We start from the raw sequence: 22,533 nt of genomic DNA, 5'->3' as shown, positions 1-22,533 counted from the left end.
TGATGTATGATTGCATTAGTATGTTTAGTTTATTTCTAATCCTGAACTAGTTATGAATATGAATCTATGTCTTTGTGTAGTGTTCTCTCCTTGTGATCTTGTAGGAAACCATTGAAGCTGGGCGAGCGAGAAGGCAAGTAGCTGGGAACTCTCAAAGAGAAGAGAAACCGGATCGAGGGACAAACGGAAGACACCGGTTAGTCCATCCATCTCTCTTCATTCTTAATTCATAAAGGAAGAATACTAGAATAGTTGTTTCTGTTTGTTGCTAAGGCACTATCACACCTTAGGTGGATAGGATCGTCCTGCATAGGCATTTTTCCCCACAACACTTATGTGCTGTAGTCCCAAATCATTGCTTATGTGCCAAATGCTGTAATGGAAGATGTATTATTACATGGATGTGTAGAAGGCAAAAGAGGAAAGTGGATTGCCAAGATCCAAGAATATGATTTGGACATAAAACCCACAAAGTTGGTAAAAGGACAAGGATTGGAAAAAATGTTAACAGAATCAAACTTTCAGGCGTTGGGAATTAACTTGTTGGCACCTGTAAATGAAAAAGCAGTTGAAGAAAGTGAAGGAGAGCAAGATCCAGGAATGAAGATCAGGTATAAATTTTTGTGTTCAGAATGGTATACGCATATAATTCATTATTTGTGCTTTCTTTATTATCCTCAATCCTTGGATAGAACAAAGTATAGGGCGCTAAAGATCAAGGCACAACCATACGTGATTGTGGAAGGCAGATTGTACTGGAGGGATCTAGCTGGAATTTTAATGCTATGCTTAATGGAAGATGAATTTACAAAAACAATCAATGATTATCATGAAGGGTTTTGTGGAGGACATTATAGTTGGAAAGTAACTGCATGTAAGATTCTTCAGGCAGGATTTTATTGGCCTACTTTATTTGGTGATACATATAAGTTTGTTAGAAGTTGTCAGAAATGTCAGCTTTTTGCTGATAGAAAGAGATTAGCTCCTTTACCTTTGATTCCAGTTTTCGTAGATGAGCCATTTAGGCAATGGGGATTGGATTTTGTTGGAGAAATTAATCCACCTTCAAGCATACAACACTGGTGGGTTCTCACAGCAATAGATTACTACACCAAATGGGTAGAGGAAATTCCTACTAAGAGAGCAAATGAACAGATAGTAATGAAGTTCCTGGAAGAAAATATTTTCAGCAGATTTGGATGTCCCATTAAAATTATAATAGACAATGCTCAAGTCTTCAATTCAAGTAAGTTCATTGCTTTTTGTCACAAGTACAATGTTATTTTTTCCTATTCAATAGCTTACCATCCTCAAGGAAATGGATTAGCTGAATCTACTAATAAAACTTTGATGAAGATCCTTAAGAAAACCATTGCAAAAAATCAAAGAGATTGGGATTCTAAGTTAAAGTTTTCTCTGTGGGCTACTAGAGTAACTACAAGAATATCTACAGGGAAATCACCTTTTGAATTAGTATATGCAACTCAGGCTTTGTTTCCAAGTCAACTTGTGAATCTAGTAATTAAAATGATTCAGGAAGCAAAAGAAGAACCAAATGCGTTGGTAAGAAGAATGAACAAAATGGTGGAGCTAAGCGAGAACGGGGACAAGGTAAGAGACAACTTGATTATTTATGAATCCAACATGAAAAATATTTTTGACAAGAAAGCCAAGGATGTTAGAAAATTATATATTATGGAGCAATGGAACACATAATATATTGCAGAAATATAAACACATAAAACGCACAAAACAAGAGAGACACAGATATACGTGGTTCACCCAGTTTGGGCTACGTCCACCCGAACAGCCAGTCCTTCCTTTTTATTATCCAGCAAAATGAAGAGACACAACCTACAGCAAATCCGCTGTAATATCCTCTGTTTTCTCTCACAGTCTCACCTATCTGTTTCTTGCTCACAGAATACACATCTATCACACAGCCTCAAATACAATACCCTCATACAAAGAGAGGGGTTGCCTTCTAGGGCAAAAAAACCCTAAACTAAACATAAGTTCTACCGTCAGATCATCCGCCTAATGAACGGCCCAGATTGACTAGAAATTACTATACTTTTACAAGGCAATTTCACAGCTGTTTTTAGCTTCGGGGGCGCTGGGCTCCCAAAGGTCGCAGCCGCCCCCCCTGGACCCCCCCTGCAGCGAATATTTTAAGGGCAGCATTGCCGCCCCCATTTCAAACTGGGGTCCTATGTGGCAATACCTTTGAATATAGAAGATAATCAGGCTCCACACCCAACACTCTCCCACTTGGAGATTGATTGTATTAACTCCACCGCTACTCCATTTGCTGGATAATGACTCCTCTTTGGACCTGGCTGTTTCTCATCTTCATCGTCATCCTTGAAGACCAACTAAAACTGAGCATATTCTCAGTTTCTCCCTCGTTACAACTTTTGTTAGCATATCTGCAGGATTCTGGCTAGTGTGTATCTTTTCCAGCTTCAACTCTCCATCTTCCAACACTGATCGTATGAAATGGTACTTGAGTTGTATGTGTTTAGTCCTGGAATGAAATGTTGAGTTCTTTGCAAGATGAATGGCACTTTGGCTATCACTGTATAACGTGCCCATATCATGCTCCTTACCCAATTCACCCATAAACCTTTGTAACCAAATCATTTCTTTACTAGCCTCTGTAGCAGCAACATACTCTGCTTCTGTTGTTGAAAGTGCAACAACACTTTAGATTTTTGAAACCCAACTGACAGTTGTTCCTCCAATAGTAAATACATATCCAGTAGTGCTCCTCCTGTTATCTTTGTCACCTGCCATATCTGCATCAACATATCCTTGTAGGCAGATGTTTGAACCACCAAAGCATAATGCTTGATTTGTGGTACCTTTCAAATATCTGAGAATCCATTTCACTGCCATCCAATGTTCCTTTCCTAATTGTTCATGTATCTGCTTACAACTCCCACTGCATGTGCAATATCAGGCCTTGTGTAGACCATTGCATACATTAAGCTTCCAACTTCTGATGCATATGGAACTTTAGACATATAATCCATGTCTTCTTGAGTCTTTGGGCACATTTCCTTGCTAAGTTTGACATGGCTAGCAAAAGGTGTACTAACTGGTTTTGCATTGTGCATGTTAAATCTTTTCAACACCTTTTGTATGTATTGATTCTGAGACAATGTTAATTTACGATTTTTTCTGTCTCTAGTTATTCTCATACCAAGGATTTGTTTTGCAGCTCCCAAATCCTTCATTGCAAATGGATTTTCCAATTTTCTTTTGAGCACATTTATTTCCTGCATGTTAGATCCTGCAACAAGCATGTCATCTACATACAATAACAATATAATATAGCTGCCATCATTTTTCTTTTTCAAATAAACACAATGATCAAAGTGACATCTAGTATAACCTTGTTCAGACATAAACTTGTCAAATTTTAGATACCACTGCCTTGGATCCTATTTTAAGCCATACAAGCTCTTCTTCAACCTGCACACTAGTTTCTCCTTCCCTTTCACCTTATATCCTTGTGGATGCTGCATATATATCTCTTCCTCCAAATCCCCATGGAGAAAAGTTGTCTTTACATCTAACTGCTCAAGATGCAAATCTTCAGCTGCTACAAGACTTAAAATAGTTTTGATTGAAGTCATTTTAACAACAGGAGAAAATATTTCATCAAAATCAATACCTTTCTTCTGTGCAAACCCCTTCACCACAAGTCTAGCTTTATACCTTTGTTTTCCTCCATCTTCTTCCTTCAGCCTGTAAACTCATTTATTCTTCAATGTAGTTTTTCCTACAGGCAACCTAACTAAATCCCAAGTCTGGTTATGCATTAAGGAGTCCATCTCTTCTTCCATGGCTACCTTCCACTTCTTCCTGCTTTCAACCTGCATTGCTTCTTCATAACATTCGGGTTCACCGGAATCAGTCAACTACAAATAATATAATGAAGGAGAGTATTGTTCAGGGGGTCTAGTTATCCTGATAGATCTTCTAACACCACTTTCAGGTGTTTGGGGTGCCTGTTGTTGTTGTGGTGGTTGCTGTTGTTGTGGCTGTTGATTATTATTATTTTCAGGCACCTTTACTTTTTTAGTGATTTCATCAAGAACTGCGTATTCCTTGTTTTCCTTTTCCTGTTTCTTTTCCTGCAACTGATTCTTATACAAGACCTTTTCATTGAATATTACATCTTTGCTCCTAATGATTTTGTGATTTTCATAATCATATAAGCGATAACCAAAATCATTAACACCATATCCAATAAAGGTACATTTCTTCGACTTTGCCTCAAGCTTTGTTCTATTTTCTTTATCAATATGGACAAAGGCCTCACAACCTAAAGGCTTTAAAATAGAGTAGTTTACCTTTTTACCTATACATGCTTCCTCTGGAACACCACCATCCAAGGAACTTGAAGGCCCTTGTTTATTAGATAAACAGCAGTACCTACAGCATCTGCCCAAAACTGTAAAGGCAATCCTGCATGCAATCTCATGCACCTTGCACGCTCCATGATTGTTCTGTTCATCCTTTCTGACACACCATTTTCTTGTGGTGTTCTTGGAACTGTCTTCTCTCTGCGAATTCCATGCTCTGAACAGTACCTATCAAACTCTTTGCTGCAATATTCACCTCCATTGTCTAATCTAAGACACTTCAATTTCTTTCCTGTCTCAATCTCAACCAAAGCTTTCCATTTCTTGAAAGTATCAAATACATCAGATTTCTTCTTAATACAATAAATCCAAGTTTTTCTAGTTGCATCATCAATAAAAGTAACATAATAACGAGAGCCACTGAGAGATGATACCTTAGCAGGTCCCCATACGTCTGTATGCACAAGCTCTAATTTTTCGTTCTTCTTTTCTTTCCCAACTCTGAGAAATCTGACTCTCTTCTGTTTTCCATAAATGCAATTCTCACAGAAGTCCAAATCAACATTCTTCAAACCCGGCAACAAATTCCTTGAGTGAAGAATCTTCATCCCCTTTTCACTCATGTGTCCGAGCCTATGATGCCATAATGCTGCATCTGCTCCTTTGGAAGTTAAAGCATTAACAGAGTTAGAAATACCATTGCATAAATACAATGTACCAACCTTTTCACCTTTTGCTATTACCAGGGCTCCTTTAGTGACCTTCCAAGCTTTATCTGTGAAAGTTGTCACACAACCTTCACCGCCTAACTGCCCTGTTGAAAGCAGATTTTTCTTTAGATCTGGAACATGCCTTACCTCCTTTAATAGCCATTGGTTTCCATTCTGCTGTTTTACAAGAACCTTACCCATTCCAACGATTTTACAGGGTTTATCATCACCCAGACGAACTTGTCCAAAATCTCCTTGAACATAGTCATGAAAGTATTTCTTATCAGGTGTGGCATGGAATGAAGCCCCTGAATCTACCACCCAGGAATCAGTAATATTTTCGAAAGAAAGAATCAAAGCATCTTGTAACACCTCACCTGTCACATTTGCTTCATGATTGTTTTCTTACTGTGCATCTCCTTCTTTTCCCTTCCTTGATCTACAGTCTTTCTTTAGGTGTCCTTTCTTTCCACATTTCCAGCACACTATCCCCGATCTGGACTTGGATCTGCCTTTCCTTGATTTACTGCGATATCCTGAGCTCTTTCCTCTTTCCATTTTTCTTACTCTAGACTCTGCACTCAAAGCATTTCTCGATGTCTCACCGCAGCTTTTCCATCGCATTTCCTTGCTAAGGATAGCACCGACAACATCATCAAACTTTAAAGTACTAGATCCAGAAACGGAGTTACTAATGGCCATTACCAAACCATTCCAACTTTCTGGTAATGAGCACAAGAATAACAGAGCTCTAACTTCATTGTCAAAGTTTACCCCTACAGTTTTTAACTGACTTGTAACTGTATTAAAATCATTTAAATGGTTTGCAACAGATCCACCTTCCGACATATTCATATTAAATAACCGTTTCATAAGAAATACCTTGTTTGAGGCTGAGGGTTTTTCATATAGTTTCGACAACTTCTGCATCAAAACCTTTGTCGTGGTTTCCTTCGAAATGTTGAAGACGACTGAGGCAGCAAGGCACAACCATATTGTTCCGAGTGCCTTTCTATCGAGAAGGTTCCATTCTTCGTCTTTCATACCCGTCAGCATCTTTGTTTTTCCGCCCAATGGTAGGTATAGATCTTTCTGATATAGATAATCTTCCATCTGCATCTTCCACAGCAAGAAGTTTTGGCCGTTAAATTTCTCGACCCTAAACTTACCATCTTCCGCCATTGCTCCCACTCGAACCAGGAACCCTTCTTTCCTGCGAGTTTATCAGCCAAATAGACCTTCGGCTCTGATACCAGTTGTTAGAAAATTATATATTACGGAGAAATGGAACACATAAAATATTGCAGAAATATAAACACATAAAACGCACAAAACAAGAGAGACATAGATATACGTGGTTCACCCAGTTTGGGCTACGTCCACCCCGAACAGCCAGTCCTTCCTTTCTATTATCCAGCAAAATGAAGAGACACAACCTACAACAAATCCATTGTAATATCCTCTGTTTTCTCTCACAGTCTCACCTCTTTGTTTCTCGCTCACAGAATACACATCTATCACACAGCCTCAAATACAATACCCTCATACAAAGAGAGGGGTTGCCTTCTAGGGTAAAAAAACCCTAAACTAAACATAAGTTCTACCGTCAGATCATCCGCCTAATGAACAGCCCAGATTGACTAGAAATTACTATACTTTTACAAGGCAATTTTACAGCTGTTTTTAGCTTCGGGGGCGCTGCCCCCGAAACCCCCCGCCAAGGGGGGGCTCCCAAAGGTCGCAGCCGCCCCCCCTGGACCCCCCTGCAGCGAATATTTTAAGGGCGGCATTTCCGCCCCCATTTCGAACTGGGGTCCTATGTGGCGATACCTTTGAATATAAAAGATAATCAGGCTCCACACCCAACAAAGGAAATTGATTTTAAAGTTGCAGATCTAGTATTGAGATGGGATACCAGAAGAGAGGATAAGGGTAAGCATGGGAAGTTTGACCCTCTCTGGTATGGTCCTTTTAGAATTTCTGAAGTGAGATCCAACAATACCTTCATCCTTGAGAATCTTGATGGTGAAACTCTATAGCTACCTGTTAATGGGAAATACTTAAAGCACTACTTCCAGTTCTAAAGAATAAGCATTATTTCATTGTAAATATCAGAGTGAAATCAGTGTACAAATGCCATAGCATTTCAGTTTATGCGAAGCAATATATGAATCCACAACTGAGGTGAAGGCACTAATATATGGTTCTTAATGCTTATGTGGCAAAATCACTATCCCCAGGTGGAGCCAGATGTTGTAACATGCATTTTTTATTGTTTATAACATTCATTTTTTATTCAAGAATCTTTTGAAAATACATAAAAAAAAAAGATAAAGCAAAAGGAAGAAGCAATAATGGTATATCAGAAGCCAATGGTTATATGGGTGTACAAGTATATATATATATATATATATATATATATATCGCAAAGCATAACTGTAGCAGATTTACAAAGGAAACATGTGTTAAAGTGATTAACACCGGACCTGAAATATATATATTATGTTTTAAAATTCAGCGGGTCCGTAAAGTGGCAAATGCATATGCATTGGTTCATTCAACGATTGTTGATGGTGATTTGAAATGACGGACCCGAAAGGTATATACATCATGGTTTAAACTCTCGTCGGGTCCACCACACCACAGAGCTTCGAATGTTAAGAACCACCGATTGCGACTTGATATGGCGGACCTATATATATATATCTATATATATCTATATATATATATATATATATCCTATTGTAAAGTTTTGGCGGGTCCGCTATATCGTTTCATATACATTATGATTACGCATTTTTAATATATTTCTATTATAAAGGGATTATATAAGCGCTAATTGTGATATTGATAAGCCAGACCTGATATAATATATATTGTGTTTTATAATTGCGGCGAGTTCGCCAAGCCTTTATGCATATGGGTTGTTTCTACCCATTTCGATTGCGATGGCTAGACACGATATTATATATGCTACATTTTATTCTACTGTCGGGTCCGCCATATCGCATATTATTAATATTTGGGCTGTTACACTGTTTATAAGTGTCGATTGTGATTTATAAGGGGAAGTAAACGCAACACTGAACAGGTGGATCCGATAAGCTTATTGTTAGTTCCTTTTTAGTTCTGCTCTGCCTCTTTTGCGTTGATTTTGTTGTGTGAACAGAAAAATCAGTGTTAAAGCCAGATTTAAAGAAGAGGGAAGTTGGTCGAATTTCTTGCTATTCTGGCCAATTGAAATGTGCCTGATACATGCGTAAGCTAGGTTATGCACAAGTTAAACATAGTTTGTACGATTAAAGAAAATTAATTATCATTGAGGCACATACAGAGGAATTCAGTAGCAGATTAACAAAGCCAAAAGGCCAGCAGTTATTGTCATTGTTCAGTGGTTTTTTGTTTTATGTTCTTTGAGGTGTCTTTAAACCTCTGTAAAATTTTGTAATAGTTTTAATTCATATAGTTAGAGAAATAGTTAAATAATCTGGGTAGTTGCAGAGATCAACAACCATTCTACAATGTATAAAAAAGGGAAAATTTACTAAGAGAGGGTTGGAATTTTGGAGAACTCAGAGACTAGGCCACTGTATTCCTGATATCATCGTTGATTAATGAAAGAATCAAAGGTTTCCATGAGTTGTTACATAAATTTTTGTAAGTTTTTCTGTCATGTGTCATGCTATGTTTTCTTCTTTTCAAGTATAGTAATGATGCTGCAGGTTAAGATTCCTTAAAATAACGCTCCTATATTTGAATTCCTCACTTCCTTTCTGAGTTATAGCTAATATTTTCTGTTGAAAGATCAGCATATTGTCTATGACTCATTTCTCATTATCATAATTCCTCTAAGTTAGAAATAGTAGTTCCTGTGAAAGATCAACATATTATCTTTAGCTTCTCCTTCAAATTTTCTTCATTCATCATTTATATCAAGCAACAAATGGCATTGTGAGATGTTTTGGTCATACATGTATTAAGAGTTAAAGACAAAGTTTCTAGGTCCTTCATTTGAGAACACAAAAAATAGTAAGGGACACACTAAATAATATTTATTAACGTCTTAAGCACAATTTCCCTACAGCCAGGAAATTGGTTTCTTAAGTAACAATAGGCCCTGTGATCTCGGCATAGCCTTTGATAAACTTTATGTAATATCCCATATGTCCTAGGGTAGCGCGTAGTTGTTTCACACTCCTAGGCGCCTCCAAGTTCAATATCACAATGATCTTCACAGGATCTACCATCAGTCCCTATCTGCAAACCACATGATCTAGAAGGGTCCCAATAGGAACAAAAAACAACCACTTCTTCAGATTGAGTGTGATATGGTATCTTCAATAGGTATCCAACATTAGGATCAAGCTTGCTACATGGCATTTCCCCAGCCAAAACACAGTCCAATCATCAAAGTATACTTCTAAGAACTTATGAATAAACTCCTTAAACGTAGCGCCCCCATTAGCATCCGCGAGGATTCTACTTCTTTCAAACTCAGGTACATATCATTGCAATATCTTATCAGACACCATTTTGTATAGATGCCCAGCAATGATAGAGGAATCTGCTGTGTGCACCACTAGTTCCTTCTTCTACTTGATAGTGTATCCTTCCGGGGTAGTTCTTGTCGTTAGGAAGTGTATTATATCCTCAAAATGACCATCCACAATGCCCCGTGCAAATAGTTGCACATTAAGCAATCCTTCCTCCAAATTAGTGGGCTCTTCCCCTATTTCGATGCACGACAGATGGTCTAGTCCCTCGTTCAATCGTCAAGGCTTCACAATAACTTCAAAATCATACTCCTTGAACAATAACAACCATCTACAAATTCTCCACTCCAACACACGCTTATTGACCAAGTACTTCAACGCGGAATGATCTGTGTACATCTTAAAATGGCCTCCCAGCAAGTAGTGTCTAAACTTCTGGATCGCATATACCATAGCTAAAACTTTGTGCTTGATGGTGGAATAGTTGTTCTTCGCCTTGGATAACCTTCTTCTTGCAAACATGATAGGGTGGTCTAGGTCTTCTCCACCAACCTGTGTCAGCACTGCTCCCAGTGCTATACATGATGTGTCGAGATGTACATGAAACACCTTATTCCAGTTCAAGAAGACTAGGATTGGCGTAGTGAAGATCTTTTCTTTCAATACATTGAGTCTCTTCTTACAATCTTTGTTCCAGCAAAACATGACATCCTTCTTCAACAATTTATTCATAGACGCGGTGATTTGGGCATAGCCTTTGATAAACTTTATGTAGTATCCCATATGTCCTAGGGTAGCGCGTAGCTGTTTCACACTCCTGGGTGCCTCCAAATTCAATATCACAGTGATCTTCATGGGATCTACCATCAGTCCCTGTTTGCAAACCACATGACCCAGCAGGGTCCCAAAAGGAACACAAAACAAGCACTTCTTCAAATTGAGCGCGATATGGTATCTTCAATAGGTATCCAGCATCAGGCACAAGTTTGCTACATGGTGTTTCACCAGCCCAAACATGGTCCAATCATCAAAGTATACTTTCAGGAACTTATGAATAAATTCCTTAAACGCAGAAACGACTACGCACGAGAAGATCCCATGTGCATTTTTCAATCCAAACGGCATTACAGTGTACTGAAAACAACTCCACCCAGTCGTGAAGGTTGTCTTGCTCCTATCTTCCAACGCAATTTTGATCTGGTGGTACCTAGAGAACCTATCAGTGAAGGAATATGCTTCCTAGCCACCTACGTTGTCCAACACTTCATCAGCGAACAGAGTCGGGAAAGGATCATGTACGCAAGCATCATTCATCTTTCTGAGATCCACTCATATCCTTATTTCATCCTTCTGCTTTTTCTCTTGTACCACCATTGGGCTTACCCAGTCAGATTCCTCCATAGGCTCAATAATGCCTGTCGCGAGCATTTTGTCTAGCTCTAAGCGGACCTTTTCCTTATACTTCGGATTGAGACGGTAAGGCCTTTTCTTAACCGGTTTTGCGTCGGGGTTCAATGTGATCTTCATAACACCTAGGTCCCCAATTATCCCTTTTAGATTCGTAAAATTGGTAGGAAACAAATCCTAGTATTTGCGAAGCAATTCAGCTACCTTAACCACCGTCACGTCATCCCAATAGTCTCCAATCTTCACGAATTTGGGCTCTGCCTCCGTACCAATGTTTATTTGTTTCATTTTTAGTGTCGAAGTTATATTCAGATTCTCAACATACGGTCCTTCAACCTCGCGGTAACCTTCTGTTTTATGGATGTTAATCTTTCACAGATCCTCATCCTCTTCTTCAACAGTTACGTTATAACACTCTAGCACAAGACTCAACTAAGTAGCCCATTCAGGCTGAATTAGGTCTAAAGAATCCTGCAGTATCCTAAAGATTTTTGCTTTCACCTCTTGTAGTGCTTCATCAATACTGTCAAACCCGTCTTCAAAACTGAATGTCATCATGAATCCATTGTGCAGAATATCCCATTCACCTATCTCATGGTGGAGCTATGTTTCTACATACCAGTTCATCGGGACAATATACAGGGTATGACAGAACAAGTGCACCCATTCAGGTTGGAGCTTCTCTCCATAAGCTTGAGCCCATTTGTCCAAGTGTGCACATGGATCATCCTACCCATCATACTTGTCTGTCATTCGCATCCTCAGATTCCCAAAGCGAGTTCTCATCATTCTCCTACATTCGCGCCAATCATTGAAGCTTCCATTGTGCGTACCCCGCCACCTTGTGGGTGTAGCGCGTAGTGCCCAGTCCAACGCCCAGAAGCGCTGCTTTTCTAGTACCTCCCTCTCAAACGCATGCAGAAACATATCTACATCATTCAGGCCATCATAAATAGGTAGCTTTCTTTCCTCTGACGACACACAGTGCAGTGACCAAGTCATCATGTTACAGCTCAGCGTGGTTATTTCGTGTAACTCATTCTGCCAATGCTTTAGTTCTTCATCAGAGTCTGAGGTGCATGAACTCTCGCGATCCTAGGTAATTCATCCATCCGCTATTGGATTCACCCAATCTTGGTCTCACGTTTTTATCTTATAGATACAGTCCAAATCATCATCTCTCTCATAATCGTGAATTGGCTCAGTATAGTGTCATCATTCAGTAGGATTTAAGGGTACAATTATGCATAACAATTTCTTCTAAAATATCATCTTTCATTTCTTTAGATTGATTACCCCATTCATATCAGTAGCCCAATCAATTCCAAGGAGTGTAGGGTAGGGGTTGTTTTTGTCCACTATCTCTATTACTTCAAAGTCAGCCAACGTGCTCACACCTTCAATATCCATGGTCACCCACTACAACCACCCCATGGGGATGATCTTCTGCTGATTCACCATCCTTAGTTGAATCAGAGACCATTGTAGCGAGGGTATTCCCATCCGTTCCCAAGTCTGTTTTCATAGGATGTTTGCATCTGACCACAGGTCCAAGATAACTTAATCCATCTCATACTCTCCTATCTGTGCAGTAAGTCTCATCACCCGTCCCATCCTTGTTTTATACTTACCAAGCTTTCATACTACGCGCGACTTAGTATGAGTGTTTCTGGCGCATCTATTTATGAGATCCTAAAACCCCTTCACAGCCTTGCTATCACGCAATAGCTTCATGCAGGTCTCCAAGAAGGTTGTAAGCATAGAAGGGTCCACCTCCTGATCAGGCTTATCTTTGCTTCCTGAGGTGGAGGCCTCAGTGAAGCTCTTCTTTGCTTCCATGAAGGTTTCTCATGCATGCTCGAAATCAAACTTGGCCTCCTTCATCAAAGCTTTGCGCACCCATGTAATGTCTTCGGGTTGTTTCCCTTATCATCTCCTATTGTGATTCCACTTCTGAGCACTATATTTACATTTGGATCCTCTTCGTGTGGCTCTAACCTCATCATCTACAGGTTTTGAGTCAGCTACGGTGATAGCACCCCTTTGTCATGTATCCTTACTATTAGCATAGGGTATTCTTCCATTTCATGATCAAACAAAGCGCAATACTTGCACGACGGATGTGTTGGGTTAGTACAATTGCAAGAATAATGTCCTGGTCCTCCGCAATTGTAGCAAATCAACTGTCCCCGACCTCTACCAGGTCCTCCTCCACCTTGACCTCGTCCGCGCCCCTGAAATCATGTCTGCACCATCCTTAGGGCCTGAACCCAATAGGTGCGAGTTCTATCCATCAAATTCATAACTCCTGCAATTACGCTTATCATGCCCTACTGACCTACAAAAGTTGAAAAAAAGTTGTTGTTGTGTTTGTACAAGCTTTCGCAATAGATGATAGTTATCCATGGCATGTTTTCATGCACCAAAATGCAGGCCCCGTGCTTGGTCCTTCTTGAGCTTCTGGCCTCAAAGGCAGTGGTCCTCCTCTTGTAAGGTAGTTCACAAAGATCATAAAATGGTCTTTGTCATGCCCTTGACTCTTGCATTTCGGACCCCATACCTCTTCACACACCTCTGGTCGGACCATTCTGTTCTGCTCCAGACTTTGCATCTCAAGGCAAATATTTTTCAACTACGCATGGATCTGTTGAACCCCCATATTTGGATCTTGCATCGGAGTTTCATGCAGTCTCATTGCAATCTCCAAAGCCTCTGCTCAAGTCGTTATCTTTTGTTTTAACAACAAAACCCTCAAGTGTGGCAGTAGCAAAGCCATAAACCATTCACGATGTTGTCCGTCTGTTAAATTCATATTGGCTTCGCAGATATTACACTTCAATCTCTGATCTAATTCCCAAGGTTTCTCGCCTGGCTGCATCATGGTTTCCTTGAACCCCACAATAGACTGTGCTTCAGATTTAGGCCTGTTGAATTCTTTGTTGAGCATTGTCTGGATGTCTGCCACTCTAGCATTTGGGTTATCATTAGAGTACTTGATGTACCAGGTTAGTGCGTGATCCTGTAAAGCACTAAACAGGGTTTCCTTCCTTATGTTATCATTTGTAATGCCTTTTGCTTCCCTTACAACTCTTACAATGAACTAGAATTGGTCTGGGTCCTCATTCCCCAAGCCTTTGAAAAAAGGCAGCTTCATTGAATTCACCATACTGAACTACTGTGGAAGTGGAAGTGGTACGGGTGAAGTCGTAAGCGATGGTGGTGAAGTTTGAGGTGGTGTGGGTGGAGCTGGTATTCGTAGGAATCCTTGCCTTATTAACTGAATAGCACTTTGTGGAGAAACCTGCGCTATTCCCTCTTCGTCACCTCGCGGAGGTGAAATCAACAGACTATATTCAGGACCCTTTTTTCCTTCATTTCTATAATCTTTTCCACTTCGCGTAGCCTCAAACATCAAGGTAGCTGCATAACCCATTTTTTGTTCCGTAATATCTTAATCCAGGTATTCAAATATTCACGTACTTACCCCATGGTCCTTTGAAAAAGCGTCGCTCTGCCTCACTGTAGCTGACTGAGGTGTCGATCACAAATTCAGCTACAAATCCTCCTATGACATGATCGAGCCAACGATCGATAGCACGGGCTATCTTATCCTCTGATGCTTCCAACCTTCTTACTAACTCCAGGGTCCACACAATAGGACTGTCAAGTATCCACCTCCCTTGGCTATCTGCCAGCTTCGCCATCCACTCGTATAGCTCAACCAGAAAGGAGCAGAAAATTATTTCATGGATCTTTGTATACAGGTACCTATCCAGCCATTGTTCCTTTGTTAGTCATGGGTTTCTATTCTCCTACGCCGTGAATTCGTGGATCTTCCTATCCAACCAGTCTCCAATCTCTTTCTTAGTTGGATTCCAGTGATACGACATCACATATCTCTTATGCAAATTCTGGTCTCAGTAACGAAACCATTTGTTGGCTTGAGGGGGCCTACCCAGGTTCAATGTTAACTAACCAAACAAATCCCTACACTACTGGCCCTTTCGGCATCAGTCCGTGGAGCGCGGACCGAAGTCTCACTCAAAGCAATATGGGAGGATGCTGGAACCAAGTTTCTGCACCTTGAGATGGTCGTGATGTCGTTTTATTCCCTTTATTTTTGCCTTTGCGCAGGTCACTTCGCTCTAGGGCTTGCTAGACGAGCCCTCTATTTCGTCCTCCAATACCTCCACAAAAGGGTACGGCTAACCTTCATGCAGCCCTAACCCTCGATCTAGACACTTTCATGTTGTTAAGGCAGCATACCGTGCAGATTCCTAAACTAATCTATGTTTCTTACATAGCTTATTTGATACTCACAGTTAACACCACGTAAACATATATTCTTATATGCGTTCAGTTATCCAACATAATCATACACATGTGCGCATAGCATAAGCATTATAAATGAAATTCATACATAATTTGATAAGATGCATTAATCAAAACAAAGACACAGAAATTGCAGAATACTTCTCTTTATTGATATCTTCCAAGTGATTACAAACTCTATTCACCCTGCGCACATAGTTGCAGGGGTCCACACACTCAGCTGCAAACTTCCACCCTAGGCCTCTGCACACTCAACCGCAGAGCCTCTACCTAAGCTACGACCTAAAACTTAGACTTCTTACTTCAGTGCTATGACTCTCTTACCTAACGGCCATTCTAAACTACTTAAAGCTTAGCTCTTTTTATATAAGGGCAGACAACCCTTTATGACTTATGACACCTTCATGCTCCACGACCACAAAATACGGAGTCTTTACAAGTTTATTACAAAATTTGACAAAAACATGGGCTTTTAACCCCAAAAATGTCCTTTGGGGGATCCCATTCCCAACAAGCTCTAAATGATATGGGTTTGTGGTTGTGAAGGTTGTGGTGGTAGTTATCAGTTTATGCATTAAGCAACGATGAAGTTGTAAAATCACTTAGAAACCATAAATTAGCACAACGACTGCCCATGTCAACCTTAGAACCTCGAATATCATAGAGATGAAGACCATGAGATCATGGTGTTAGGTGTTAGGCTCCGAGATAGTTGAAAATGGCCTATGAGATTATAATTTTTAACCAAGAGACTGCGATGGTGAGATGATGAAAGTTAATTTAGCAAAAAAAACAACAACAAAAATTATTACAATGGAGTCAAAGTTTATGTAAATGGGCACATTTCTGTAAGGCTTGGTAAGGCATGCGCACCCCTGGGAAATCATTGGTAAACTTTGGGCTAGACCTAGGTGATAGGGGGATGTTATGTTAACAAATACCCTGGGTAAAAAATTTGAGGGGGGTAAGGGCCAGAGTGAGAGGGGATCAATCCCTGATTGGTTAGATGTCGATCTAGAGGCACTAGCAGAAAAGGAGGTAGCAGTTGCAGGGGAGGTGGAGCTAGAGGTAGAAGAGGAGGAGTAGGGTTAGGGGGTAGAGCAGGAGGAGGATGAGGAGGAGGAGCAGGGTCAGGGGGTAGAGCAAGAGGAGGATGAGGAGGAGGAGGTGACACCATCTAGTATGTGAAGCAACAAAGTACAAAGGCCACTTCTTTTATTGCCTTTAGAAGATGATTGAGTCCATTTGTATCCCCAACGACAAGCCCTTCTTCCTCTAGAGGAAAAGGCAAAGCCATTCTCTACTCCCGTAAAAGGGGCATAGGATCTTAGTGATTGACTCCTTTATGACATGTAGATGACTCATGATATATCTTTATTATATTTTTGTTGATATTTTGACTCTTGATAGTTGAGACTGAGACAGGACTCAAGACGATTCACTAGTTTGATATGTGATGTAGCACTAGAATTAATATACATATTATATATTAGCTTTCTTTACACGTTTATGTGGAAATGCATTTATTTGATGTTGTGGATACTTTAGATGCTAAAAATAAAAAATAAAAGAATATTTTTTTTTTTGCCGACTTTTTAAAAAATCTCCCAACTTTAATGACTTTTTCAATTTCTGGACCCTTGTTGATTTAATCCCGACTTCGACATTTTCCACATTAGGTATGATGCTAGCATGACATCACCTCTAGACCTCGGGAGGTAAGAGAGGAGCATGATAAGAGGAAGCTGAAATTGACAGAAGTTGGGGGACGAGAAATCTCCCCGACACTTGACGGGAATTTATGTCTAAGGACCTTGGACCTCGGGGTTCCTTGTCATGTCTATGTGTGGTGGAGAAAGCCGAGGTTGTTGGAGGCCGGGGAATGGGAAGTCTCCCACACACTTGATGGCAATATGTATGTCGTGTGGTCGTGAACCTCAGAGGTTTCTCATTGTGGTAATGCATTTTGTAAAGATGGCCGTGATTAATGAGGTTAGGGAATAGGAATAGTTCCCAGTATGTGACGACAAGCATTTTCGTCTTGCCGCAGAGGCTTGGCATGAGTTTATCATTGCAGACCCAAAAACCCAAAAACCCTTATATGTAACTTGGTTACAAAACTATGTTAAGGATCGGTCCAGTGAGGCACGAAGTGAGGGGGATGATGGAAGGTGCCACAGGGGCAAGCAAATGGCTGAGTTGATGATGTGGACCTACCAGGTGAGGTGCGGTTGCCATGTGAGCACTATGTGGGTGCCACATGGCAGTACCTGCTGACGCGACAAAGGTTTATTGCCCAACCCTTGAACAACCATATCTTTTGATCCGTAAGTCATATTGAGATAAAATTTACCACTGGAAAGCTCTTGACAAGGCAAATGTGATGGTGGTGTTAGTTTTAAATTTCAGAGAAGTAAAAAATTGAGGAATTTTGTGACCCCATTTCCATAATGAGACCTTGGAAGTCAGGTTAAATGAAAGTAACACCTCCCATCCAACCTGGTTATCAAAAGGGGTGGGTGGTAACATTGCAGATCTAGTGTAAGAATCTATGCGTGGTTGTCTAAGTTTCATTAAAATGGATACAAATACTCTGAGGGGGAGTGGATATGAAAAATTTCTGAAACGTTAGATAAGAAATGGTGGGGAAATGGTTTTCCATGGAAAAAACCATATGTTTCTCCATTAAAATAAAAAAAGGATACATTTTGTATTGATCAGATCCAAAGGTTAGAACTTAGGCTAGATGACTTAAAATTGACCAGCATTCTGTACAAAAAATTACAAAACATATGCAACAAATCTTTCTAGAACTCCTAAAAGAGAGCATACTACCTAAAGCTAAAAGGACCACGCCATAGTGTCACAAATATTATAATACATATAAAAAGAATCTAGCCAGTCTCTCGGTATGAGATATCTATGGTGATATCTGCATTGAAGGAAGCTTCTTTTCACTCCTATCAGTGAAAGAAATCAACTTTGGTGTCCAGACTCCAAAATTAATATGGCATGCTTGTTTTGATAATTTCTCGAACTCCAGGTTGTGCTCTCTCAATTGGTTTGCTGAAAGTAAATATTTTGAAAGGAGGCTATGAATTCCTTAGCATATGTACTACTCTGTATTACTCCAAATTCCTGTTCCTCACCATCCACTCCATATCAATTATCTGTGTATAAAAAATTATGAGAATAAAATATGCAGATTACCATTCACCAATTTAGGGTTAAGGTTTCAATTTCAAGTTAGAAGTTTCGAGTCTAAGTTTTAGGGTTAGGGTTTCAGTGTGTGTTTTTTTTTGGTTCCTTCATGTCCAAAAATCTCTTTTTTCAGTCAGAAACATCCCCAGTAGCAGTGAAAAATTTCAAGATCATGTTGAAATATGGGTTTACCATATCAGGTACTAGAAATGTCATTTCTGTTTCTGGGCTATTGCTTGGAAACATTTAGATGTCCTTTGTAAGTCGTTTCAACTTTCAAATTGGGGTATGTTGTATCCCCCTTTATCCTAGGTGTCCCGATAGCTTATTTAGTTATTCTCACTAAGCATCACAAATTAGTATCAGAAGCATCAATACCATCAAGTTGTAAGATGCAATGATATTATGATTGCATTGATTGACCCCAAAAATTAGAGTAGAACATAAAACTGATTGATCAAAAGTATATAAATTTTTTAAATTTATTATTTTCTTTATATATTTCCAAAGAAAACTTCATTGAAAATATTTTGAGTATTTCTCAATCCCTAGGAAATCTGCTTCGTAAGACCCACCATATTTCAAAAATAGATATGAGGAAGTTTGATGGCAAGGATCCCGCAACATGGATATTACAAATGGAGAAATTTTTCGATCTCAATAATGTGCGAAACACAGAAAAGGTACATATTGCAACTTTATATTTGGAACCAAATCAATTTGTATGGTATCAATGGCTTTGCTCTTGTAAACAATTTATCACTTGGGCATTTTTTATGGAAGAATTGATAGCACATTATGAGGATACAAAAAGTAACACTTTTTTTAGCCAATTGATAAGTCTCAAACAAAAGGGTTCAATAATGGAGCACATTGAGGAGTTCCAAAAATTGAACATAAGGGTAAAAAATATTCTAGAGGAGCAGAGGATTGATGTGTTCATAGGGACTTTAAAGGATAATATCCAACATGTGCCCGCAACCTTTAGACCTCTCAATACTATCCGTGGATCCCTCAGGTCTGTGAAAGACCCGATTGACCCTAAGGACATGAAGGGTGTCTATGTCATTCCCTGTTCCTGTGGAACCCCTTATATTGGTGAGACTGGTCGCTCTATTAATCAGCGTATTAGCGAGCATTCGGCTGACTTGAGGCATGGGAGGACCAAGTCCTCAGCCCTGGCTGAGCATGCGGGAAAGACTATGCATCATGTATGTATAGAGGAGGCTCAAGTCATTGCTAAAATTGCGCAATTTCACCATCGCAAATTTAGAGAGGCCCTGGAGATTGAGAAAAGGCCGAACAACCTTAATAGGGATGATGGCTGGAAGATTAGCAGTTGCTGGGTCCCAGCCTTGTCCTCCTAGCCCCCTCAACCCCCTTTTTGTTAGGTCTGAGGGTTTCTATCTTCCCCCTCCTAATTTTTTCTTCTGGCAGCTTTTTTCCCATTATTTGGTGGTTTGAGTCTTTATTATGTTATTAGTATCGGGTCATTACTATATTAACCTTACTTATGTATGATACTATTGGGCATAGATTTTGGCTATATTAACCCTAGATTTGAGTTTTTTCCCTTTGTCAACCTTATAAATATTAATGACATTATTAACTTGAGTAAAAATTTGGAATAAATAATTATGTATTGAAATTTGATGATTATTAGATATTTGACCTTTAAGATATAGTATGATATACCATATTATGAGTACAGTAGTAAACTATCAACCATAAATTATGGTAAACTCTTATAGGTAATAATATATTAACCTAAGGTCTGGGTTAATTTATAATAAATAAAGATCTAATTGATGATATAACAATATTATTAGTTATATTATTATTAACAGACTTGTTTGTAACTACTCTAAATTATGGTTTTACCTATTATAACTAGATTCTAGGAACATTATTGGTTTTACATTCTAACTTGATTTATTAACTATTAAAAAATTGATTATTTGATAAATTTATATAACTTATTAATTTATTGGACCAATATATTTAAATATTATATATGATATATTACCTAAGACCATTAAATAATTATTACACTATTACCTAATATAACGAGATTCTAAAAGTAAAACTGATTGATTACCTCTACTTGTATTTTTAATATTTAAATATAGATTAATTAATATATATTATGGGATTAAGAATTAAATAAGGATTAATACTGGTATTTTATAATATAAATTAATTATTACACAATTACCTAACATAACTATATTCTATAATTAATAATGATTATTACCTTTACTTGTATTTTATATTAATTAAATATAGATTAATTAATATGTGTTATGTAATATAATGACCATCTTAATTAAATATAGATTAATACTTGTATTTTATAGGAATTAAATATAGATTAATTATTATATACTATGAGATATAATGACCATCATAATTTGATAATTGGATAATAATAATATTTTACCTTTTTAGTTTAGATTACTATTCCGAGAAATATTAATTAACGAAGTTAGTGGTTTGACCAAGATCATTCGGTCAAAAGTAGCCGTTAGCATTTTAGCTGTTGGAGTCTCTGCACACGCTATTTAATCTCGCTAAGCCAGATTGGTTCCTCAACTTGTCCTGACGATGAACCACATTGGTTGGTTCGAAACGCGTCGACACAAGATTGGTTATGTGATTATGCCGAAGATTATCTAACAATATTATGGATCACAGAAGTCTAAATACCTTAATATCCAACATGATGTTCGCCTTTGGGAACCTGATTCATTAAAGAAGGCATTCAAGTTAGCAAGAAAAATGGAAAGCAAAATTATGGCAACCAGGAAGCATACCATTCACAACTATAAATATGGAAGTGTGGTTGCCCCTAGTCTTCCACAACCTATAAGGTTGACACCACAACAATTGGAAGAAAAAAGAGCAAAAGGGCTTTGTTACAATTGTGATAGCAAATACACTAAAGGTCATAAGTGTGATGAGAAGACATTATTCTACATAGATTGTGAAGAGGAAGAAGAAAAGGAGCAAGAAAGGTCAAAAGAAGAGGATATACTCCATGAACAAAGCCTAGATAAAGAAGAAATGAATCCGACCATATATTGTAATGCATTGGCAGGAATTACCACTCCTCAAACCATCAAGATAGAAGGACAAATCAAGAAGAAAAAGGTAATAGTGTTGATTGATTCAGGAAGTACCCACAATTTTATTCATTGTAAGGTAGCAAAAGAATTGAATTGCTCCTTATATCCAACACCAGAGTGTTAAGTGATGGTTGCAAATGGAGGAATAATAAATTGCTCTGGAAAGCGCCATAATATCAAGATATCGATGGGAGAATATGTATTGACTAGCCCAATGCTTTCCATTCCAATGGGAGGTGCTAATGTTGTACTAGGAGTCCAATGGCTACAATCCTTTGGTACAATAGCTTTTAATTTTCAAGAAATTTTCATGAAATTTTCTGTGGAAGGAAAGGAAGTTGAATTAAGGGGTACTGCAGGGAAACTGAGAAAGATAATTAGCTATAATGGTATGACAAAGCTTCTAAAAAAGGAACAAAGGGGTGTAATTGCACAATTATGTTCGCTAGATGTTTCCACATTGCAATCATCTATTTCTCCAGATCTCCAAAAAGTCTTGGACAATCATTCCAAGGTATTTGAGACTCCCAAAGGTCTTCCACCTATTCGTGATCATGATCATGCTATTCATTTGATTCCAGGAAGTGTTCCTCCAAACATCAGGCCGTACAGATATGATGATATCCCTATGCCCAAAAGAGTGAAATTGAACGTATGGTTGTAGAAATGTTAGAGGCTGGTATAATTCAACCGAGTCAAAGTTCTTTCTCTGCTCCAGTAGTATTATTTCACAAGAAGGATAGATCATGGCACATGTGTCTAGATTATAGGGAGCTCAACAAGCTCACTATTAAAGATAAGTTTCCCATTCCCGTCATTGATGAATTACTGGATGAATTGCATAGATCAATTTACTTCACCAAGTTGGATCTTCATTCAGGATATCATTAAA

General features: G+C 38.8%; 1 protein-coding gene across 1 annotated transcript in view; it reads left to right on the top strand.

The window, feature by feature from the left end:
* Window positions 1-501: 501 nt before the first annotated feature.
* The window catches only part of LOC149233386 (uncharacterized), a 30,547-nt gene continuing 8,515 nt past the window's right edge, over window positions 502-22,533 (top strand). The window contains exon 1 of the mRNA XM_089382177.1: window positions 502-611. Within this exon, the coding sequence (XP_089238303.1) occupies window positions 502-611 (110 nt within the window). The remainder of the gene's footprint in view (window positions 612-22,533) is intronic.

The sequence above is a fragment of the Pinus tabuliformis genome, chromosome J (assembly GCF_031772625.1).
Source record: "Pinus tabuliformis cultivar Carrire ecotype Pingquan chromosome J, CPIR1, whole genome shotgun sequence".
NCBI classification, from domain to species: domain Eukaryota; kingdom Viridiplantae; phylum Streptophyta; class Pinopsida; order Pinales; family Pinaceae; genus Pinus; species Pinus tabuliformis.
The sequence above is the reverse complement of the archived record's forward strand: the minus strand, read 5'-3'. Positions and strand labels throughout refer to the sequence as shown.